The sequence below is a fragment of the Mauremys reevesii genome, linkage group 6, assembly GCF_016161935.1.
Source record: "Mauremys reevesii isolate NIE-2019 linkage group 6, ASM1616193v1, whole genome shotgun sequence".
In the NCBI taxonomy this organism is placed as follows: Eukaryota; Metazoa; Chordata; order Testudines; family Geoemydidae; genus Mauremys; species Mauremys reevesii.
The window spans coordinates 18,629,517-18,655,106 of record NC_052628.1 but is presented as its reverse complement, the minus strand read 5'-3'; the positions used below and the strand labels follow the sequence as shown (position 1 = coordinate 18,655,106).

Below are 25,590 nucleotides of genomic sequence, written 5' to 3'. Positions count from 1 at the left end.
GTGGTGGGATTCAGGTGGGTGGGGAAGGCTGAACTATTTACATGTGAAAATGATTTGAGTCCTTGTCCTTATCTCCCCTCCCCACCACCTCCACTTTCCTCTCTCTTCTCTGGAGCTAAAGCAGATAGAGAGACAGGGCGATTATGAAGACGTCAGTTGGAGCTTAGGCAGGCGAAAGGGGAGAAGCGCTCCAGATGAGGTCCTGGGGGAGCTGAGGAGGGTCATTCATGTACGACCATGTGTATGTGTCTGACAGACTGTGAAATGGTGCGTTGTTGCGCGGCTGCGCTGCACCTGGGCCCTTCATCTGTGATTGATTGGTTTGGTCATGTGTAATGGTCCCATCTGCTCTGTGTTGTTTTTCTTTTTTTACTTATAAACACCGTTCCCAGCGGCTGAGAGAGGATGAGCTATGTTTTGTCATCTTCACTTACACTTTAGCTCAAAAAAGTGGTCAAGTAGGTAAGCTCTAAAGTCTATCCAAGTAATGTAGTATGAGAATACTTTTTCTTCACTGTTCCCCCTGCAAATGTAGTTTAATTCCGGCTGATATTTGACTAGTTCATGAACCAATAAAGACCAAAAATCCAAATCTGTGGATAGTGACTCTTACTGTAACGAGGAGTTTTTTTGTAACTGAGCCAATACTTAATTAAAACCGCTGACATCATGGTGCTATAATTAAGCGTGGCATTAATTAAGCTGGAATAACGATTTTTTTTATTAAGAGCTGCTCCAATTGTATAAGAGCGTGATCGGCAAAAACAAAATAATTTTTTAGTAAATAAAAAAAAAAATCTTTCATCCCCACCATAACTTCCTCAAAGCGAGGTGATGGCAGAACCATCGTCATCAGCACAAACTTTGGGGGGGTTTTCATAGGGAGGAGAGAGTGGAAGAGGTTGAAGTGAAATTTGTTTTTTTTTTACCCAAAAATGCTGATCGGCTCCTGGCATTCTGATGGCTAATTATGCATCGGAGAGCTTCGACAGCTGCATTCATCATCATAAAATGTAATAATTAATGACATTCCAACAAAGAAAAATATGCAAATGAGAACTCATTAGCATTTTCATATTCAGCTTTGATAATGCTTTTGCTGACAAGGTTGTAATTAATGAAAATTCATGTCGCAGTCAGGAGATTGGATCGGTTTCATTCCGCTCACAATTCCCAAATGCTTGCATTATGGAAAATCGGCGGCTCTGCCAACTTTTCAGGGAAGAAAAACACACACACACGCACACACACACACTAAAAGCACCAGATGCAAATTAATGGTAGGGAGCCTTTAACTCTTTAAATTCCTCTCCCGCCCCCCTTCCCGTGAAAGCATGAACTATTAAAAAAATGTGATGCAAAAATAATTTGAGGTACAAGGTCAAGGGACCTTTCAAAAATAATTATTTGTTTTCACTTAAGTACGGAAATTGCTATTAAACTTAGAAAATGTTTTTACTCTTATTTTTTCTTTGATGCACTGTGCACATGTACAAAGAAACCCTAAAAAAATTAGGATAGAGAAAGCTCGATGTTTGATTCAGTCCATCTCTTCCTTTGAATGAGCAGATTCACTGTACAGTAGTTTATATCTCCAAGGCTTCATTGTGCATGTTTTACCAGGTAAAACACCCATTGGCTTCAATGGAATATTCCCTGGGTAAAGAGTGCAAGATCTGGCCCCAGCTGTTTCCTAACTCCCTTTGAAGACACATTTGCACAGGTTATTCTATCGCTGCAGTTCTTGTAAGGCCTAAAATAAATATTGCTCTGTTCATGCGGATTCCTTTTTTTTCTCCCCCTCAAAGATATTTTGGCAATATGGTTTCATTTTTGTTTTGCAAAATAGTTGGAATGATGTTCATAACATTTGCACCTGATTTGGCTCCTACATCTGGTTAAACGTTTGCCCTTGAAATCTACATGTGCTATAAAGCACAAATTTTAAATGGGTATCTCCACACCCTAGACTAGAAATGTGAATGAATGAATGTTTAGTGCATAGCTAAAGGCTCTGTGTGCCGTTATCAGACTTGGATCTTTGGATCTGTGAGTAACCATTTGGGATTAGCACTGTAGCATGTTTTGCCATATCAGCCTCAAAGTAGATTAGAAAGTTTTATTTAGACAATACAATTAGAAAAGGAAGAGATTCATAATGATTTGGAGCCCTGATGTTAAGAAGACGAAACATTATTAATACACACATGATTTCAGACGAGATACATAAACAACACTGAAGGGTTTTTCATGGAAAAAGACAAACTTCAAGAACGTTCTCCCAGAATCCAGCAGAAATTTGTAAATGCTCCATGTCTGCTAAATGTCTGGTGATTAATGCAAAACACTTGTGCATTGATGAAATACAATTTCCTGTTTCTTGTGTTTCCCCTTCCCCCCCCAAAAAAATCTTCTGTCCAAGCACAATTGGGAAAAGTATAAATAATCTGTGCTAAGGGTAGGTAGAAAGTTTGACATTACTGATAGCTCTCCATTTCCCTATAAATTTTTTGTGCAATCTGTCACTTCTTCTTGATCCAGAACCATGCTAACTATTTTTTGCATATATTCCACTTATTATCAAACATGTCCATTCTTCATTAGCCCTAAGTTATTATAAGAAAACTGGATTTGCTTCAGTTGCTTAATTTAAAAAAAAAATCTTTTTTGGTAACGTTTCTGAATAGAACATAATTGTCTAAACATATGATTATATATTCTTGTTGTTTTTTGCATACCCTTTTCTTTAAAATGAAGCAGGTTTTACTTTTTTAGCTTGTTTCCTTTTGTATGGGCAAACTGCCCAACCAGATGGTGTAATGTCACCTGTAAGCAATCTGAATAGATAGGTTCATTCTTAAGTTTTAGAGCGCTCTTTATTTCCTTTCCATATAGTACCACTATTGTAGAGTAACTGCTGAAGTTGATGTTTCTTTTTTGTTTCCTTTTAAAGAGTTTCCGGCTGTGATTGGTTCTTTATTCCGAAATCTGTATTTTGGGCTCAGTTAAAATCTGTGGCTTAAGGCACTTTCCTGCTATTATTAAAACCACTTCTGATAATATATCTGACTGCTTCTAATAGGTGTAAATGAGAATGCAATAGCAGAAGTTAAAAACAAGCATTGGTCAGGAGGTATAGTTGTTTACACACATACCTTTTTAATTTACAAGCTTAAAAATGTTTAAATAAGTCTAGATGTTTTTTGTCTTTTATTTCTTTTCAATTATTGTTACTTTTTTAAAATGTAATCTTTTTCTTTCTTTTTTGTTTTGTTTTTGTTTTTTGTTTTGTTTGTTTTTTGTTCTTTTGTGAAGATACCAGATTGGCAAATGTGGTGACTAAAATTCTCTATTTCTAAGTTCTGGCACAGAGAGTATGTGATAAACCATGCATGTTTTCCCAATGTACTTTAACTATGACCCGGAGGGACCAATTCTTGGGTTGACAGGGCATATCAATATCTATGCCTATTCAATGCCTGGACTCTGAGACTGCAACAAAAGTGATAATTGGTGCAAATGTGAACTGTGTTTTGTGAGTGGACGCACTCCTAAGAATTGGACTGAGATGACCCACTCATTGTTCCTAGGTTTTCAGATGGTCCCTGTCTTGTAAAGGACTCTATTTGAACAGAGATTTACAGTATGCAGAGTTCCATTGATTTAAATGAATATTAGGCAAGCACAAAGATCCACCTGTGTAGGTTCTTTCGCAGTAAGCTCTCAAACACAAAGGACAATTTTTTTTAACTTTGTTTGTATATGGGTCCCCGATCCTTACTGGAGCCTCTGTGTGCTAACATAATACAAGTAATAATAATTTGAGTTGCTGGTGGGTTAGATGACTTTAAGATTAGTTAATTTTCTACAACAAAAGAATTAGCAAATACATTACTAAGGGGCAAACAGTGTTCTGGACTTCAGTGGGACTGCTAGCATGAACAAGGTGAGAAGTATTAGGTCCTTAAATACTACAAAAAACAATGAGTATATTATCAAATGTATATCACTGACCTTATATCAGAAGAGCCCAGAGTTTTTATTTTTATGGGTTACTATGAGTTCTAATGAATAGATTAATAGATTTCGTGGCCAGAAAGAACCATTGTGATCATCTAGTCTGATCTCCTATATAACACAGGCCATACAACTTCCCCCAAATAATTGCTATTTGAATTTCTGAGCTCTTCCTGAGGGATTAGTTGAAAGAAAGATCTTTTCTCCCTTTGTCTGGTGAATGGGAGTCATGTAGCTGTCAAGTGGATTGAGGGAGAGATTTTTTTTGGCAGGACGTGGGGAGGAAATGGTCATGATATTTTTTATGTGCTTGTTTAATTAGGTAAGATCCCTAGATCTTTGGATGGGCACTTGGAGGCACATTTTTCAAACGTGACCACTGGTTTTTGTTCCTGGATTTTTGATGTGCTCCACTTGTGACACTTGGGCCTGATATTTCAGAAGCAGGATCACCACCACCTCTCAGAAAATTCAGCTGGAGTCATTTTTCTGAAAATCTGGCCAAAAAGTGCAGCATTGTAAAATTAGTCAGCACTTCTTAACAATTTGACCTAATGAATTGGAATGGATAAATAAATATAAGTTAAAAAACAAAGAAAAAAACCCAAACAAACAACCAAAAATCTTTTAAGCCTTCTCTTCCAAGAATAGTGCATCCTTTGAATATGCCCACTCATTGTGACTACTACTGCTAGAAAGGGTTACAGTACCAGGGCTCTTTGTGTCGCCAGCCACTGGTAATTTAAAATCTCCTGGGCAGGTGAAGCAGCATGAAGAAATATTCCAACCTTTTTTTTTTTTTTTAACTTTCAGTTAGCTATCCTGAGCTGCAAAATTTGGAGCTCTTTTTTAACTAGGGTTGCCAGGCGTCGGGTTTTTGACTGGAATGCCCGGTCGAAAAGGGACCGTGGTGGCTCCAGTCAGCACCGCCAACCAGGCCGTTAAAAGTCTGGTCAGCAGTGCTGCAGGTCTAAGGCAGGCTAGTCCCTAACTGTCCTGTCACCATGCTGTACCCCAGACATGGACAGCAGGTCCGGCTCCTAAGCAGGGGACCACGGGGCTCTGTGCACTGCCCCCACCCTGAGCACTGACTCTGCATTCCCATTGGCCAGGAACTGTGGCCAGTGGGAGCTGGGGGGCTGGTACCTGTGGGCGAGAGCTGTGCGCAGAGCCTCCTGGCCCCCTCGTCTAGGAGCTGGACCCGCTGGCCGCTTCCGGGGCACATTGTGGTGCCAGGACAGGCAGGGAGCCAGCCTTAGCATCGCTGCGCCACTAACTGGGAGCTGCCCGAGGTAAGCCCGTGCCCCAACCCCGAGCCCCTGCCCCAACCTTGAGTCCCCCCCCTGCACCTGGAGCCCCCTCCTGCACCCCAAACCCTTCATCCCCGGCCCCACTCCAGAGCCTTCACCCCCAGTCAGAGCCCTCACCCCACCCTGCACCCCAAACCTAGCCCAGAGCCCCCTCCCTCACCTGAAATCCCTCATCCCCAGCCCCCCCCAGAGCCCACACCTCCAGCCCATAGCTTTACCCCCGCGCACACCCCAACCCCCAGCAGCCCCTTTCCATATTCCATATTCCAAATCCTCAGCCCAACCCCCCAGCCTGAAGCCCCGTCCTGCACCCCAAGCCCCTCATCCCCAGCGCTACCCCAGAGCCCACACCCCCAGCCGGAGCCCTCACCTCCTCCCGCACCCCAACCCCCTGCTCCAGTCCAGTGACAGTGAGTGAGGGTGGGGAAGAGCGAGCCACAGAGGGAGGGGGAATGTAGTGAAGTGTGGGGGGATCCTCGGGGAAAGGGCAGAGTAGGGGGAGGGGCCTTAGGAAAAGGGTTGGGCTACGATGTTCAGTTTTATGCGATTAGAAAGTTGGCAGCCCTATTTTGAACCCTCTAAAGCTTGGGATTTCTGATTAAGGGTTTAGTTTCAGGGCCATTTCTATAATTTAAGCTATTATTAAATGACTTGTCTAAAAATGCAATTGCATGATTAACTGAAACATTTTTTGCTTGTGAACCTAAATCTGAAGAAAAATAGAGTTTTTGCTTATTTAGGAAGTTGATTCACATATTTGGTTTACAGCTTTGGGTTGATTCCTGAAGGCCTGCATGTATAATATTGCTTTTGTTTTCCAGGAATCTAAAATTTCCCATGAAAGATCATTACATTTCTCCATTTAGAAAGTAAAACTCTAAATATATTTGGCCTTTTTATTTTCCCCTGAAAGCCATTGGGAGTAATTTGTTACTCCTCTGGCTCTTGGGAAGCTTAGTCCAAGTTCCATTCCTGGTGCCAAGTGTTGCATTTTCTGAGTTTTATCTTTTCAATGACAATTCCCCTGGGATTGAAAGGCAAAATAGTTGAAAATTCCATTGGCTGGAAGCAGAAACATTTGCTACCCCCATTTCCCAAACTGGGAAATAAAAGGGCCTATGAGGGGTCAGCTCTGCCCTCACCTGGCAGAGTTGCCTTAGGTAATAAGTGTTGCAGCACTGTATTTTAAGGGATATGAGGACAGTGTTAAAATTTTTTGGATCTCCTCCATCTTGCAGCTTGGCAAGTGAGAATAATGGTAGCTTTTCTCCATGTCTAGCTCCCATTCCCTTTTTTGAGAATTTTTCTAAAAGAGTATTTGTCAGTTAGAATCCGGTGGCTTTACTGTTTTGAACTACTACGAACTCACATCTTCCATTGACTTCAATGAGAGTTTCAGGAATTCAGCACCTTTGAAAATCATGCCATGGATTTCTAAAATATGGACTGCAAGGTGCTTAATAAAATACACTCATTAAGATTAAATAATATTCCTGATTTAAAAAAAAAATTGCAGAGAAATTTCACCTGATCCTGCAGCCATAATATCCATTGAGATTAATGGGAACTTTTCCTGTCACCAAGCAGCAGGATCATTATGTATACTGGGTCAAATTCAAAACTCCTGGACTAGCCGAAATAAACATGTTTTGTGCAGGTGAAACAACATAGCAGCTGTGGGAAATAGAATCTACTTCCCAGTAGACTGCTATCTAGCCCCTCTATATGGTTACTACTCCAGCTCCCGTCTGCAGCCTTGTCCTGATCCATAATTGTTGATTGTTACGTTAATGCGAACCCTGACCTACTAACAACCCCTCTTTGCTCTGGCTTGTACAGAGTTGGCAGTTCCCTCAGGTGTGCTATACACAAGGAATTTGGAGTCCATCTACAGCAGTATACCATAGCTTTCTTTCCCCTATACTATGCTAACTCTATGTTAGAGTCCTTCCACAGTGTTCATGTAGCTCAGTGAATTTCAACCACTAAGGGTATGTCTACGGCGGGTAGTGATTGATCTATCGGGGATCAAGGTATCGCGTCTCATCTAGACGCAATATATCGATCCCCGAACGCGCTCCCTGTCGACTCCGGAACTCCACCACGGCGAGAGGCAGAAGCGGAGTCAACGGGTGAGTGGCGGCCGTCGATCCTGCGCCGCGAGGACGCGAAGTAAGTCAATCTAAGTCGATCTAAGATACGTCGACTTCAGCTACGCTATTCTCGTAGCTAAAGTTGCGTATCTTAGATCGATTTCCCCCACCACCACCACCCCCAGTGTAGACCAAGGCCTAAGAGCGTTCTTAGTCGCTTTATATGACGTGACTGTGTAAATTAAGCCTTTTGTTAAATGCACAAAATTGAGTCTACAGTTTCTTAACTTTCTTTTCTATTTTTTTTAAATGGAGGGATAACAACAAAACTTAACAAAAAATCACATAGGACAATAAATACTTTGTTAAAGTTTTAATTGTGTTTCTTTAATGGTTTAGAAAACAATGCATGCAATATTCAATCCAGGCCAAAATTTCAGATTTGTTACCAATGTAAGACTTCAGCATTGACACTTACTGTACTTAAAAGCTCCTTGGATCAGGTGTTGTTCTACCATATGGACATTTTAATTAGTAATAAACACATTGGTCTGGATGCAGTAGTAGAATCTACAAAACACGAAGACCTGCCTCATTTTACTGGCGTAATATTGGTGTGAATTTGTGTAACTGTCTCTGTCTTTGCATCTCCCTCCCTTTCTGTGTGTGTGTGTGTGTGTGTGTGTGTGTGTGTGTGTGTGTGTATACATATACTGATATTGATAGCTATATAATTAAAGTTACATAGGTTATAATATCCATGGAGTAAATAGTTTATTTCTGTATCTATGCAATAATCTTGGAATTGTGAGATAAACTACATTAATTTAGCACCTTTTGTCGTCTCTTCCTGAACTATGCTCATTAATTCATCTATGTCAGGAGTACTTCTAAAGGGATACTCCCAATTAAAAATATATGTATATAAAAGTAGCTTCAAATACTACACTCACTATCTCTGCTCATTTTCCTTTCCCCATTGCTGTGTGAAGTATCTACATAAACAAAAGTGGAAAGTAACTAAGTGATTAGGTCAGGGAAACATTGAAATGGGTTATACACAAAGTGCTGTTAAATGCACAGCATAAATAACAGCTGCAAGACTGTGGTCTTGTGGTAAGGCTTTAGACTGAAACTCAGGAGAAATGGATTCAATTCCTGACTCTGCACCAAGCTTTCTTTGTGACTGAGCAAGTCACTTAATCTTTCTGGCCCAGATCCACAAAAGGATTTAGGGGCCTAAGTGAAAAATTTAGGCCTTGAAACCCCTGCTAAGCTGTTGCTCAACCCTTGGTGCCTAACTTTCCTCTGTTAAAGTTCTCTAGGTTCCTAAATTTCTGCTTTTGGAGATGCCTCAATCTAGGTGCCTATCTCATGCCTGACCCCCAGCAGGATCCTCAAACCAGGTGAAACTAGGCGCTCACCTGTGGGGCCAATCTGGCATGCCTAACTAACATAAGGGCCAGGTGGGGGAAGAGGAGCCCACACTGTAACCTTTAGCCCAGAGATTAGGAAACTCACTCAGGATGATGCCTGATGAGAAGGGATGTGAACATGGGTTTCCCACTTGTCAGGTGTGTGTCCTAACCACTCATTCTCATGCTTTCTCTGGCCTAATACATATTTATTTATACACAGTGGAAGTGCTTCAATCGGAGAGACTGAGACCCACCTCAGAATATCCCATAGTCTTCTCCTGTCCCCCCGACATTTTGTTTGGAGTTAGGCATGAGCTGCTGCCATTCTTGGAAGAAATGCCTTAGGCCTCTGACTCCAAGAGCGTGTTCCCCTTTTTGAATCCCAAGCAAATATAGGTGCCTCCTTCCAGCCCAGACTTAGGCACCTAACGCTTTCTGAGGGGCGAGGCTTAGGATACACCTAAGTATCTGTTCAGTATCTGCTATTGGTTAGATTAGGTGACACCTTGACTCATCTGCATCTTTTGTGGATCCCATTCTTAGCTCCTGTCTCTCCCCAAACATAGCATAGGGAGCATAGGCACCTATCTCAGGGCCTATGGATTCCACTGGGTGGCTAGGCACCTAAAAGTTAGGCACTACAGTGCCTGAGTCCCTTGGTGGCTTTGGGCCTGGGTGCCTCACTGTAAAAGTGAGAATAATAAGACTTCCTGTCTCCCACACTTTGCCTATTTAAATGGTAAGCTCTTTCTAGCAATGACAGTCTGTTTCTATGTTTGTACTGTGCCTAGCACAATGGGGCCCCAATCTTGGTTGCAATTTTCAGTAACTACTGTAATACAAATAATAAATAATGATAGCCAACTAAAAAATTCCTCAGAGAAATATCTTTTTCTCTAATCTCATACAGTTACTGTAGTCTTTGGTGTTATTTGTACCAAAAGTAGGCTTTAAAAAAAACCCAATTTTAGAGAGAAATGTGTTTTTTAAAGTTAATGGTGTCCCTTTTTCATATAAGACACCTGAGAAAGGGATCTTTTTGAAATATAAAGAATGTGCCACAAAATGGGTGTGGAATAGAAGCCCAGATTTGTAATCACACTGGTCCGAGTTCCAATACCAGCAATACTAAGTGCTAGGCCAAAGATAAATTTATGTTTCTATATCCTAAGAAGCACCAGGACTAGAAACACTGGACCTTATTTTTTTCTTTGACATTTGTTTTACACTGGTTTAGCTCCATTGATTTCAATGGAGTCACTCATGATTTATTCTGGTGTAAGTGAAAAAGTGTTTATTTTTCTGGCATGCTGGAAATACTGTCTTTCCACTGAAATACACAGCATCCATTTCTAGCTTGGCTTGTCATGAGGTATCAATTGTGACATCTTGATTTATCAAAAAACTGTTTTTGATTGTTTTTAGAAGCCTTTGTTAGTTCTAATGATTGTCAGTCTGAAGTTTGTACATAGTAACTAAGACAACAGGGCTTTACAGGCAGAAGAATATAAAAATAGCAATAGAAAAATTTTAAACCTATTTTTTAAAGAAAAGAACTCTGAAAAGATTTATGCAAAAGCAAAATACAAATGCATATCATTTTGAGAGGAGAAAGAGGACGGGAGGGGGCTTTCTTTTGTTCCTAAAATGATACAGGCTCAAAAATTCTAAATTAAGACTTCTTACATCAAATAATTCCCAATATTAGTGTGTCTGTTATGCAAGATTTCATAAGGTTATACAATGGGAGTAAATTGGAGCTCATGTATAGCAAACATTCATATTTTAGACATTTGAAGAACAGCACCTAATTTGGGGAAAATATATTTATTCCTTTTATAGGGAGAATATTAGATTTAACTCAAGATGGTCCTGAACCAGAATTCCAGACCATATATATCTCCCTGGACTTTCAGAGTGGTAGCTGTGTTAGTCTGTATCGGCAAAAACAACGAGGAGTCCTTGTGGCACCTTAGAGACTAACAAATTTATTTGGGCATAAGCTTTCGTGTGCTAGAACCCACTTCATCAGATGCATCCAAATAAATTCATTAGTCTCTAAGGTGCCACAAGGACTTCTCGTTGTTTTCATTTTGAACGCGTCTTAACTAAAGTAGGAAGGTGCATACTGTGTTGGGGTTGGTGGGGTTACAGTGCTGCATAACATTTGTTTTGAATAAGCAAACTTCTTTAAGTTCTTCTTTGACCAGAAGAATAATTACAATTTACATATTTACAAACCTGTTGAAAATGCCAATAGTGACCACAGTTTCACTCTCCAGAAATCCTTGAAAAGGCTGAATTCTGCCCTCAGGTACAACAGTATCACTACTGTTGACTTCAGTGAAAGTTTCACCCAGGTAAGAGTCTAGTTCAACTACCATTGAAATCAATGGGAGATTTTCCATTGACTCCAATGAGCAGCAGGTCAGCCCCTCATGGAAGGCAGCATAGGTTCATCCTTTATGTGGCCAAGATTTTTATTTGTTTATTTTTTAAAATGGGATATAAAAAATGGGTGTTTAAAGTTAGATTCCCAACTCCATTCCGTTACTTAAATAAGTGCCCTCGTGCTCAAAATTCTGTGCATCCAGCAGCGTCCACTGAAATCAGTCAGAGTAATGGATTTGCTGTATTTTTGAATATGAGACTATTCATTTAAGTGCCTAAATACAGATTCAGCTTTAGCTACCTATTTTACAAACTCTTGTGTATTGCCCCCAAATGCTCCCACTGTTGTTACCAAAGGTGTCAGTTGAGAACAGACCTGTTTGTTATTCCACCAGATTAATTTGATAGTTCTGTAGAAACCTCTTTCAGTTCTGTTTACCAATTCAGACTTTCCCCAAGGAATTCGGGACAAATAACAGTTCTTCTATTTAAACTGTATTATTTTAAAATTATTTTTAACGGCAGTTCAATGTAGTTAAAACAATTTTCTCTTTCTTCCATTTCATTATTTGCAACTGTAAACACTTTCCTTTGGGCAAAATACTAGCTTTGCTACAACAATATTCCCTGGCTTCTAACTGCATATAACTCCATTATTGTCACTCTGCTTGTAATGACACCTGTTTCTGGAACTGAACAATGTCTGTCTTTAGATAATGGTGATATAAGAAGAGTAGCATAGTTACAAAGAAGGTAACTGTGGGTTGTAGGCTAGGAAACCACCATGTGTATTATGAGTCTTTTACAGCGGGCTAATTCATTGCAATTGAAGTCTTCAGTTAACTCAGTAATTCGATTCTGTTATTGGACAAACCACAGAATAAAAAAAGAAACATGTCAGTTGTGGACCCACAGCTGTTAAATTTTTCTGATTTAAGAAATGAAACTAGTTATGAACATGTGTATGTTGGTACAGATTCCGCTAAGCGTTTGGAGACTGGAGGGATGGCCATTTACTGGCACAGAGAAAATGAAGGGAGTCAAACTTTAAAGATGGAAAATATCTATTAGGTCTTTTAGTCATTACTCTGGCTGTGCAGGCTGACAATATGGACCCAATGCTATAAGTACTTTATAATCACAGATCTCCCAGTGACTTTGTTAGGATGAGTTGCAAAAACGGTCAGCTTTCTTGGTAGTGTCCAGGCTAGTTTTAGGTGAAGCGGGTTTCATCCTTTCCCTTGAAAGACTTTTCCACAGCCTCATAGAATGCATTGTTAGAACATTTTTTCTGAAAGTGTCCTTTTCTTAATTTCTCTCTCTCTCGTTTCTGGGTCTTTAACAACTTACTACTAATAATTTTATTATGTTTATTAGTAATAGAAAGGCTCTATACTTAGAAAATCCATCATCTCAAAGTGACTTATTCAAATCCATCATTTAAACTGTGTATGACCATAAGAATAAAGAACAAATAATTCTGATGAACCTCATATATGCAAATCCCATAGTGGGGCCTTATAAGGGGTATGCTGAAAGGGAAAGACTACATTTAAAATTTAATAAAAGATAGACTAAGTCAAAATAAAGTCTATAGTCAAACTCCTTAATTGTGATGCATTTGCTGAGTTTCCCTCTTCCATCGTCGGCCCTGCTCTGATGCCATATGGTCTACCATGGAACATTTAACTTGTCAGATATAATGGATTGTCCTGGAAGCAGATTTTTGCTTTGAGCGCTCGGCTCCTTTCTTGCATTTCACTCTCAGCTTCAGGCTGCAGGATGAAGGATTGTGGTGGAAATGCAAAGAAGAGACACACAGTTGATTCCCCTTAAGAGAGTGACCTATATGCCACAAAATTTTACCCACGTAAAGAGGCATTATCCCTGTTCCTGACCCTAGCAGGCTGCATGTCAGAACCGTTTAAATTTGTCTGGACTTAACAGATTGTGCAAATGTTTCAGAATCAAGTGCTTAGGAATAACAAAAGCTTGTCATTTCAACTTATGCAGTAACAGTGCAGCTCATATTGGCCAAGAGATGAGTATTATTTATTGTGACCTACATGTAACCTAAGCTGCTTGGTTTGTAGACCCTGTGAATTAAGTTCATCTCCCAAGGCTACTGAAATTAAAAAAAAAACAAAAAAAACCTCTGACATGGAACCCAAACTATTCCCTTTTTTGGGGGTGAGGCTAATGTTAAAGGGATCTTTTCTGTGGATGGGCCAGTAGCAGTTAATTATCTGAATACATTTTGCAACTTGTAACCGGAGTCTAAAAAATTTTCACCTCCATGCTTGCCACACCTATCTGAAATGAAGGATTCTGCCTTCCTTGAAAGATTAGGCTTCATTCTGCAATAGTGAAGAAAATATTTTGATTGGTGGGTTCTTAAACATGTGTAGTAATCTTAAAATGGTCCAACACAAACACAAACTTGAGTTAATATACTGGTTTCTGAAATAATCATGAAAAACAGTTGGTGCATTCTTCCACTGATTAGAATGCAACTTTTCTAAATTAAATAAAATCTGAAAATAATGACATGTCTAATCTTTGTGGGTAATGTGTCTGTCTAGTTCTATAGGTAATTTAAGTATATGGGTGACATCTTGACCTAATTGAAGACAAATGGAGTTCTGCCATTGACTTCAGTGGGGTAAGGATTTAACACAGAGAGAATAATATATGTATAAAACTAACCTGATTTTTTTTTTAGATCTCTACTCAAAATTCCTTACTCAGGCAAAACTTCCACTGATGAATGGGAGTTTTGCTTGAGTAAAGATGCCATAGTTTGCATTTAGTAGTGAATAATTCTAAGTATTTAATAGTCTAGAAAGAGGAAGAGAATGCTTTTCATAGCAATGAACTTCTTTGTGTATCTATAGAAAACATGTTTAGATTTCTTTTGATAGTCATTTTTTGTCATTGTTCATCAGACATTGTGCTGATTAGTTTGTGTGAACTGATGTGATGAGCTTGTCTGTATTCTCAGCCCAAGTTGTTATGACTAAAGTGATATGGAATGTCAGGTCTCAAGTGTAAACATCTTAGGGTGTGGATGCCCTCTGCTGGATATTGCAGAATTGAGTATATTGGATACATGATCATAATATGTTGCAATGTGTATACCAGCTCACTTCTGCTTTTTGCTATATCCTGTAAATTTGTGGTTTGATTCCCCCACCCTTACCCCTTTTTATTTAATCAAAGTTATACAATATATAGCCTTGTCACTAAGGAAATAATAAAAGATCAAAATATAATAACTATTAGAAAAATCTTTTTTATATTTTTCTTTACCAGGCTGTGTTACAAATAACTGATATTTATATTGAATTGAAGCAAATTATTGCATTTCTAAATTTTAAAATGCTACAACATTATATGTATTTCTGCTAAAAGTGCAAAGAGCACTGAGGGCTGGGAAAATGGAATCAAAAAGAAAATAGAACCAATTTTATATTTGATTTTGAAATAAAGTAGAAGGTGACTAAATAATTCTTTATGTAGGACCAGTTTGATGAGAGATTCATGTAAGACCTGAGGTAACCTGCTAAAATGCTGTTTTTTTTTGTGCTTTTATTTTTTTGTTCATAAATTAAGACATAAGCACTGAAAGCACCAGTGACTCCGAAGTTCTCTGTATTTTAACCAGGTAAAATGCTAATGCAGAGGACACACATGTTTATCATTGTACCCCTTTGAATGGAAGGTATTCCTAAATTGGTGTGGTGTCTTGTTGGCTTTATATACTGTTAAAGCTAAAAAAAATGAGATTACAAGACTTGTTTTACTTTTAGGACAAAATACAGCCATCTAGTCAGAATGAGTTTTGTTGATAATGATTAGATGTGGATTTGACCCATCATCCTAAAGATAAGACTTCTAATTGATCTCTTGATCCCTAGCCATGTCCAACATGGTTTGTTTAAGTAACCTTTTAATAAAGGTTTAGATAGGGGAGGGTTTACAGTCTAAAGATTTAAAGCCTGTACACATAGGCTGTATCAAGGTTTATTGTCTTCTTTCAGTTCTGCTCCTTTCATGGCCTTAGATATGTATCTGGCTTGTTTTAAAGTGATTCTGTTTTCATGCTTGAGTGAAAACCCAGGTTTCCAGATACATGATAAAAATCTCCGGAGCCATAGTCCCCTAACAAATGATAAGGAATTACCCTGGAATATACTGCAATTAAAAAACTATGAGGTTTGTTTAGGATAACAAAATATGCAACATTTACAGTCTACTCCTATGTTTTGCTTAAAAATTCAGGCATTATCACAGGTATTTTTCTTTTTTATTGCATACTCGTATAAACTTTTACCCTTTTTGTTACCTTGATACTCACTCCAATAAGATTCTATGATATTTACTATTTTGTAATGATTATTTATTCTTGGGATTATCTTTTGATATTTGCAAGTGCCAGAGCTGGGTGCTGGTAGGATACGGTGCATGCATTTACTAGCGTTGTCTGCCTCCCTTCAAAATAAAATTGAGTGAAATTCTATGGCCTGTGTTATGGAGGTTTTCAGACTTGATGGTCATCCCTCCCAGCCTTAAAATCTGTGACTCTATGAAAAAAGGAAGGGAATTATGAGTTCAGAGGTATTTTAAATTTAGGAAAGATCATTATTTAAAAGAAAAATAGCCTTTCACCTCTACACATTGGAGTTTAGTTGAATAGTTGTTCATTAGTGAAACATATTTGGTGACCTGAGATTAGTTTCTGTAAAATAAACAGTTTTATGAGGTAAACAAATTTAGAGGTCCATCACACTGAGGTACTAAGATTTCTTTAACGCATGAAATGTAATTTCTTCAAAGCCCATTGGATATCATTAACTGTTTTTGTTTAAACACTTTCTTCATGAAAATTCTGTGAGTTTGTTACATTTGTATTCTGCTCCCAGTTAGTGAATGTATTGGATACAAAACACATTTCATTGCTCATTACTTGCATGTTTCTATTACTGTTAAGAAATGATAATACTGTCCTATGCACTGATTAAGGGCCTTATCCTGCAAGGTGTTGAACACCTGTTGCAAAGTGCTGAGCAATTTCAGCTCTCACTGAAGTCAGTGGGAGCTGGAGGGTACTCACCTCTCACAAGATCAGACCCTTAACATATAGTGGTTATATAGTAATATATTATCAAGACAAGTAGTAACTCTCAATGACACGAGTAAATGGTTTTAGTCTTACAAACTCAAAAGATCTGAAAGAATGGGAATTCTCAAGGAATAAGGTACCGTTTTATATAAAAAAGTAGCACAAACTGGCCCATAGTACATTGTCAGCAGTTTCTTATTGTTAACGTTTTAAGTGCCAATTTTTCAAGACTTTTTCATTTAAAAAGCACACTAACAAGAAGCCATGCTGTTACATACTGTAGTAGATGGGTAGATTACGGAGATGGGATGTGTAAACAACTTGCCTCAGTCTTTTGATTTGGGATCAATATTTTATGACCCTGCGGGCACTGCCCCCGCAGCTGCCATTGGCCACGATTCCCGGCCAATGAGAGCTGCTAAGCCAGTGATCTGGGCGGAGGCAGCGCTCAGAGCTGCCTGGCCACGCCTCCGCCTAGCAGCTGCTCAAGGGGGATGTCGCCACTTCCAGGGAGCCCTCCAGGAAAGCGCCACCCAGAGCTCACCTCACCCTATCCCGTGCCCCAACCTCCTGCCCCTCCCACACCCAAACTCTGCTGCTTCTGTGGGAGGGGTCACGGGGTGGGGTCCAGTGGCCTGAGACTGCCCCAGCAGCGGCTGGTGTGATTGGCACCGGGGCTGCCTGTGCTGTCCCTGAGCCAGGAGCACCGGCCACTGCAGAAGTCACGGAGGTCACGGAATCCGTGACTTCTGTGACCTCGCAACAAACTCGCAGCCTTAACCAGGGCCCCATTGTGCTACACACTGCATAAACACAGAACAAATATTAGACTTTAGTGAAACTTGCTTAGGTATGCAATCTTGAGCAGGAGGCATTTGCGGGACCCACATTCTTGCTACATTTTCATTTGGCTTTGACAGCATAAAGAGTTCATGCCTTTGATTCTTTACACACCTCCTCTCTATCCCACATCTTGCAACTCTGTCCCTGCAATGTAAGCAGTAGGCATTAGGGGGTGCATTAGGACTGAACAAGTGTAACCTGGTAATGCATGTGGAGTAGCCCCTTGGCTACTGCCTGGTCCTTGGGATATGCAAGAAATAGACTTACCTATTTAAGAATAAAATCAAGACCAATGAGTTGAATTAGTGATGAAATGTTACTTTAACTATGAATTTCCTTGCTTTAGGTTGTTTGTCAGTATCTTAATGTTATTTTAGTGTAGGTTTTTAGGATTTAATTTCCTTTATATTTTGATGGTACTATTTAAAAAAATATATAATCTCCCCTTGCATTGGCATCGTAAAGTCTCTAGGAACCATTACTGTTTACTGCATGTCAATGTAAGTGCAAAAAGCCTCTTTCATTTAAAACAAAAGAAAACAAAATGTTCTTCAACTAATATTGTGTAAACATCTCTGGCACATTTTAACTGGGTTTGATGCCATTAAAATTATTGGGATTACTACTTCACTTGATTTTATATCTAGTTTGTGGGCCCTTCTTTAGATCTGATTCAGCATCACATACCATTGTTTTGTATTGCACAAATTTAGTTTAAAATCTGCAGGATTTTTCTTATTGTCAGTACTTCACATGTAATACAAAGACTGAAACAGCTCATTGACATGATACTTCCATTACCATTGGATACGATTGTAGTGTAAATCATGCTATGCAAAACCCCATTGAAATAAAGGGGATATTATGCATTATGCTTTCTTGACATAAAAGTATGAGAGAAACATAGATAGCCCCAAATCCTGTGCCCAGCCGGACTAACTGGGTTGGATGTCTGTGTGCAGGCAGAAGGAAGAAGTATTATACCTCTTCTTCAGAACACTGTGGCATGTCTATGCTGCAGCAGGGAGCCTGTCAGCCTGTGTAGACATACTCAGATAGCTAGACTCAGGCAAACATGCTAAAAATAGCCGTGTAGATGCTCAGGCGATGTCTTGGGCTCTCAAGCCCACCTGGTTTCTGGGGGCTGAGCTTGGGTGGGTAGCCCAAGCTATGGCCCAAGCTGCAACATCTGTACTGCTATTTTTAGCCCACTAGCTTGAGCTGAGCTAGCAGTAGTCTGTCTATCCAGGCTGGGAGGCTCACTCACAGCAGCAGTTTAGACGTACTCTACTAGAGCTGAGCTACAGATGTTGTTAAAGCCCAGTAGCCTCTTGGGTCCTTTTGCACTTGCTCCATGGTGGACAATGGCTATTGAATCTGTTTGGCAGCAAGTCCACCTACTCTGCCCTCTCTCCCTGCACAGGACTAGTCTCCAATATACACAATATGCACACCTGTTCTGGCTCCTGGACTCCTGCAATGCACTGCACCCTTTCCACCATTCCAAAATATAATGAGCAGCATGATAAGAAAGCCAAAACAGTATGAAAAGTAGCTGTTGCACAAAAGCAATAGCAACTGTTCAAACGTGAAACATTATATGCCCCCAAGTCCCCGGCATATAATGAAGGGTGGAGTTGTTCTGGTTTTGCTTTCTTACAGGGAAAAGATGTCAAGGCTGAGAACTTGTATTTTAAATTTAGTCTGAAAATTTGAGTAATTTTAATTTATAATCTCTAATAATCAAAATGAAAATCCTGACAGACGGAAACACTGCTATTGTAAACTATTGTGCAGTGTTGCTTGTGCTGTCCAATAGGTGCTGCATTCCAGCCCAGTGGTGGCTACACATTAGTGGTGAGTTAAATGATTCTTGGTGTCTATCTATATAAGCGTCAATCCTGCATTTCCTGTGCACCAAAACTCCAACAGACATCAGGGAAGTATAGAAGTATATGGGGAATATAGAGTCAGGCCAAAAGTCACATGATCCTAATGATGCTGTAAATTAAACCTTATTATTTGTATATTAATAACATAGTGCATTGTATATTGACCAAATATGAAACTATATGTAAAGTTGAGAAAAAAGGTTTCCATTCCAAACCCCTCTTGAGTTGCTCATAACTTTCTCCAAAATATACTTTAGGTTTGACATGTATCATGCTTGGTGATTTTTCCCTCTCCTTAATTTGTCATTCTCCTTGGGTGGACCAATCAGCCCATCCTTGAGATGCTCTTGAGACACCCTTTCTTCTATGGCTGGTGAATGCAGAATACAGGAAGAGGAGACAAACATCAGATTCCAAAAAATGTGAGAAAATACATCATGATGAAATAAGAAGTGGATCTGAACCAAAACCCGAGATCTGAATAGCCCCAAATTCTGAGCTTTTCAAATTCCAACTCAACTCAAATCATATTTTTTTAACTGGCCATCTCTTTTTCATGGACTGAAGCAAAACCAGAATCTAAATATGAAATCTCAGAGTGTTGGACATCAATCTCAATTTTACTGCTTTAGCTCATCTCTAGAAAAATCTGTCAGACATGAAATCAACATAAACATTGAACTTAAATCATCTATAACAATAGCTGTACTTCCTTTTTCCTTAGCAGATGGAAAGAGTTGCCTCATGCCTCCTTATTCTGCATGCTAAAGACAAGGTGCCCTATCTCTCAGGGCAAAGGAAAATATAGTGGAGAATTAGATGACTTGCATTTATGCTTTGGAAGTTGCTTAAATTTTCTACTTAATTTGATTAATTTTTCAAAGTGCACCATGGAGAGGCAAGTGGCTTCTTTATTGATTGATTGTCAATCCTATGCTGCTCTCTCTCTTACAGTAAAACTAAAATGCTAGCAAGTGTAGTTTAAGCAATCATTTAGTTCAGTTTAGATAAGCAATATTTTTGTTTCTTGGGGGTGTTTATAGCGTATAAAACTGCAGATTCAATGTTTTTGTCAGAAAAGAGGAGCTGCATGTTGTTCATTCTTTGTTTATAGTTAGTTTGATTGGCATACATTGTGTCAATTAATTGAAAAGATTTTTTTTTAAATTACTTCTGTTAATAATAAAGATGCTTTCTATACATTATTTTAAGGACACGGCATGCATCAAAGTTATTTAACACTCTACTGTAGGTCAGCTACATTTATGAAGCTTTGATTCAATTGTCAGAACATAAAGCCACATAAGGATATATCTTTTGTTACATGTGCTCGGTGCTAGAAACAGTTGGCACATTTTAACATTTGGTCCTCTAGGTATAAAAATTAATCAAATGTCTGACAAGATTTTTTCTTGGTCTGTATTTCAAGCCCCACACCCCATTTGCTTAACAGCAAATATTACTAACGGGTACTTTTAGTTTTTAAATTATGGACATCAGTACTCCATGCAGTAAAAGACTTGAGCGATTAATGCTACCCTTATGCCTCTTTTGAGTAGTTTTAGCCATGGGGCTTGGCACTGCCACCATTGTCTTTGTGCCAAAAAATATCCGCAGCGGCTGCCGCATTCTAGTACTAGAGGGTTGTCTCGAAAATTCCGCAGTGAATGCGTCGGGTTTCTACATCACTGTAGACTCTCTTTTAAAACATTTTTAAAAAAAATTATCTTTAGCTTTTACAAACCTTAGTTAGAAAACACACACCACACACTGTTGTGTCAGGGTGACTAAAAACGATACGTAGCGTACAGTAAATAGAGAAATTCAGGAGAAGCTTTTGTATTTGTGAGCACAAATAGTTACGTTAAGAGCCTACTCTAGCATATTATCAGCACTCTTGCAAATTTTATTATCTGAAACAAATGTGCCAGTGAATTTTAAGCAGAAAATCAACATCAAGACTGTAGCTAATTTTAAATGGACAGTTTATACAAAAGATATTTTTCCTACAAAATGAAGTGTCATTACAAAAAAAATGTCAATTTCATAATTACAATTGATCGTGACTGTGTGTGTGTGTGTGTATATATATATATTTAAATGGTTTTTTGATTTTCTCAAAAATTGTGGTTTTGTTCTTAATAGAGAAGCAGATTTCTAGCTGTATTTGGGAACAACAAAAAAAAGATGTAATAAAGTTAAGGGCTTACACTATCAGAATGAAATGTTTTCACTCATGATCTCCAAAGCTATCTGTTTGGTGGTAAAAGTGGATGCTACAGATGAAATCTTTACAAGGAGCATAATCCTTAACAAAAAAAAAAAAAAAAAAGTCAATCTCCTGCTGGCTGCTGTGCTGCTTTGGTACCTCACAGACTTCGACAGAGTCCTGGACGAGTGCCCATTGATGTCATGGAAACACTCAAATTACTGAGAATGATTCATGTCTATGCTGTTCTCTTATCCTCCCCCACACAAATAGAAGTAGATTTTTAACCCTGACAACTTGTAATTTGCAGTGGGTTTATTTTTATATCTGGATAAATATTTTTTAACAACTGAAATTAAGATGAGGCAGCTTGTATCTGATATGATAGTAAAGAAGACAACTGATACCCATGCAACAAATGAGAATTGCTTTCAGAGTTTCTTGTGTTGTGGCTTGTACTTAGCTTGTACACACACACACTCACACACACACCATCATTCCTTTTCAATCCTTAGCATTTTTTGTTTGTACTGACTTTCTGACTTTAAAACAAGTAGCCCTATTGGGGCGATGTGAAGTAACACACATAACTCCAGACACATATCGGCAAGATGTTTTCTCGGTACTGGCTCCAGGATTCAAGATTAGAATTTGATTGTCATTTCAATATTGTGTGGGGGGTTTTTTTGTTTTTGTTTTTTGTTTTTTAGGCTTCCTCTGCACTGAATTTGTGGGGGATAACAAAATAGATGTTTCGCCCCTTTTTTATTACTACAAAGAAGTCCTTTTGGAAGTTACTAAATATATGCAAATAAATTCTGCATATTGTTGGTTAATTTTTGTGAAATAATGAATTTATTTAAAAAACAAGCCACAAAAATTCTTAAATTTTTATACAACGTTTTTATGCTTTTGTTTTTCACTCCAGGGACTAAAGAAAGAATAGGGTATGATTACTTTATCCCAAATGTCTCTTACAGGCCAGACCTCATCAATAATATTTCTCAAGAGATATAGTAGCTTTATATATTAAAATAAAAACGGCTGACAAAATGGGATAAAGTATGTATAGGATAATTTTAAGAACCATTAAAACGTACTGCATACATTTTCTGTGTAATAATCTGACACAACATAGGTATTATCTCTATAAAAATCAGATCATACTAGAAAAACTGCTAAATTATGTCTTGTTCAATTGACTGAAAATGAGATTTAGTAATATTTTAGACTGCCATTCAACACTTGTCTTCAAGAAACACAATTTTGTCTTCTTAGTCCACTTGTTCTTTTTTTCCCCAACACAAAATTCTGACAAAACTACAAGCTTTGCTTGATCAATGGGTATGTTTGTTATTACTACAGCATAATGTTTCCAAATAAAGTAACATTTTTGTCAGGAAACTATTTTGTAATGAATGTGTCCTTGGTAGTGATATTGAATAAATGATTCACTTTGAATTGGTAATGTAGTGTGTATAGCCAGTTATTACAATTTATTATGGGTTTGATTGGGAAACAATCCGAACCTTTAGATCTGGGTTCCCAGGTGTTGTTGACATTGATATAAGTTGCATGTGTAACATTGGGCTCTTAGTAGCAAGTATTGTATGTGGCATTTTATATGTTCCTATCTGTAATAAGAGCTTCAGAATTATCAACAATGCCCTTAGTGATCTTTGATTTGTTCTTGTACATTTTGTCTGATAATCATCCTACCATCCCCCCCATCATTATCCTCACCAACTCACGGGCCCTTTATGCTAGTATGTTTTGTACCAACCTTCCTGATTGTTCTTTGTTCCACTTGGACATTGTTTAGTGATATCCAGCTACAACTTAAGTGTTCTGCAGCAACTGTCTCTGTCCTGATCAATTTTGTTCAAGACCAGTCTTTCAGTTTATAAAAGATCTTTATTTTACTTTAAAATATGGCATACCTGTAGCCAGTGCTGTAGCTCGGCTATTGGATCTGTGTTTTAAAGGCCTACTGAAAAAAAATTAGGTACTTAGGGTTGGCATAGAGGCTTGGCAGTCACTGGGCCTCTGTTCAAGTCCCAGGACTGCTGGTGCAGTGGGAACTTTGGTGGAGAATGGCAAATTTCCAACCAAATTTCTGTTTCCCAGGTGTGAATTCCATCATCACGTTGATCATGAGGGAATTTACTCTTGGGAAAGAGAGTAAAAAGCAGAATCCTGAAAAGTTTCTTTGTTAAGTTCGCCATCTGGAGAGCCTATGATTGATTAGGTCTGCCCTCACCAGTGAGTGTCAGTGTAATCAATGGGAATTACTATGTGGGGGTCACAAGACAGGTAGCCTGCCTGCTGTGTAAATAAAAAAAAAAGTTGTTCAGCTTGTGAGTGAGAGATGGGGAACAAAAAAAGGGGGTACCATTGATGCGGGGGTGAGAAGTCTATTTGTTTCTATAAAGAAATGGTAGAATCCCTTTAAATTACAGTTTTACGAAGTGTGTGGAGCAGTATGGCTAAGAATAGGAAGCTTATTTCCACGTAATCATGCCCAGAATAAAGTGTTAATCCCTTTCTGTTGCCTACATACAGTATGTGGTCAGAAGTGCCTGTTTTACTTATGTAAACACTGATATGGATATGTAGGTTAATTTCATATGAAATATCTAGAGAAGATATATACATTTTGTAACATTTACACACCTATTTATTTTTTATTGACAGGTAAAACTGAAAGGGGGTCATATTCATCATATGGAAGAGACTCAAATTTACAGGGTTGCCACCAGGTAAGTGGTAATCTGTGCAGTGGAAAGGTAGTGATAAATAGCCTGATAAATTAGCTTTGTTCTGTAAAGTTGATTATCTGTTTTAGAGCTTGTCTCCATGATACACAAAGCTGTTTGCAAACCGATATTTGTCAAAAATAATCTTTATCTGCAAATGTGTGTAATACAACTTCTGTCTGAGCTGTTTTAGTGGAGATACAGTTACTGGTTTCTATTAGTATTTAAGTCAACCTACTAGTATCTCTTAGGCCATTGTCAACTATTGATTACTGTCCTTTGAAACAATGTTGTACTGTTTCAGCATAACAGTTCCTTCCTAATGGCACAATTTAAGACATTATAAAAGTGGAAACACACCGCAGAGCATGTGTCAAACCCTGGTTTTGGATGGCTATTGCAATAAATTATAGTTTTCACAGAGTCTGTATGATGTTGTGTGAAAACAGGGTTGTACTGAGGGATAAAAATGTCTGTGAAAATATGATTTGTTGTCCCTTTTTGTTTCTGAATTGTTTTTGGCTGGAAGTCAAGGCCAGCAGGCTAACAGCAAAGCCGTCTCAAGGGAAGCATGCGTGAGCTAGAAAAATAAGAGTAGTTTAATTAAATAATAAAATGCCAATGTAATACAAAGGTATAGCATGTGTGTGTTTGTGCCTCTGTGCACTCTGCATTTGCATACTTTTAACTCTCCAGAGAGAGTCTGAGTCTAAAAATACTATCAATAGCCAAAAGTCTAAGCTTTGTTTCAAGACAATTGATTTTTTAAAAAGATGCTTTCTTTTTAATTTCAGTAGCAGTATTAATCACATGTTTAAATTCATTTTGTTTTCTGAACAGTGCTAAGCTTCCTTTCCTTTTTATAAGTGCACTAGTTTCTTACTTTGGAAAAGTATTGAAAGAAGTTAATAACCCTTTTTAAAATTCAAAGCTTTCTACTTTTTTAATTCTGCCACACACACAAAAAGCGTATTATTTCCCTAATGGAAAAGGGAATACTTGCTCCCTTCATATGGCCGTGTTCTTTAACAATTCTTTAATAATACAGGGAAACAAAATATTTTAAATTAAAGAGAAACATGTTTAATTTAGCATAGAAAAAGGTAAGCAGCCCCAGTAATTAAATAGAATTTTGCCTTCAAAGTGCAGACACATATCTTTACTATATCTTGTAAAGCTGACATTCCACTCCCTTCCCTACATCTGTTAGCTATTTCAAGTTCTGACTCTCCAGCATACTCAGATATGCCATCAGCTCCATCCAGTTCTGCAGCTAAAGATTTGTTGAGACGAGACCAACTGTGGCTGGGTCAGGGACTGAGTACTGCACATGTTATAAAGCGCAGTTCATCCCAGTTGATTTGGAAAGAATTCCACAGGAAAGAAATTTGCAGCCATTCCAGTGCAACGGAAATATCTTTGGAATGTGAGTGCAAATGTTCAGTGCAGATAGCTTGGGCAAGGAGCCTCTCAGTGCTATGTCTAGTGTAAAGCTTTCAATTCCTGTAGAAGGTCTGTTCCGAGGTATCTGGTTTCGGA

General features: G+C 38.5%; 1 protein-coding gene across 14 annotated transcripts in view; it reads left to right on the top strand.

Annotated features, from left to right (window-relative positions):
* TCF4 (transcription factor 4) overlaps positions 1-25,590 on the top strand; it is a 316,652-nt gene that overhangs the window by 147,910 nt on the left and 143,152 nt on the right. For all 14 annotated transcript variants that reach the window (XM_039542743.1, XM_039542741.1, XM_039542744.1 and 11 more), the window contains one exon: positions 23,990-24,054. In XM_039542743.1, the coding sequence (XP_039398677.1) occupies positions 23,990-24,054 (65 nt within the window). The remainder of the gene's footprint in view (positions 1-23,989; positions 24,055-25,590) is intronic.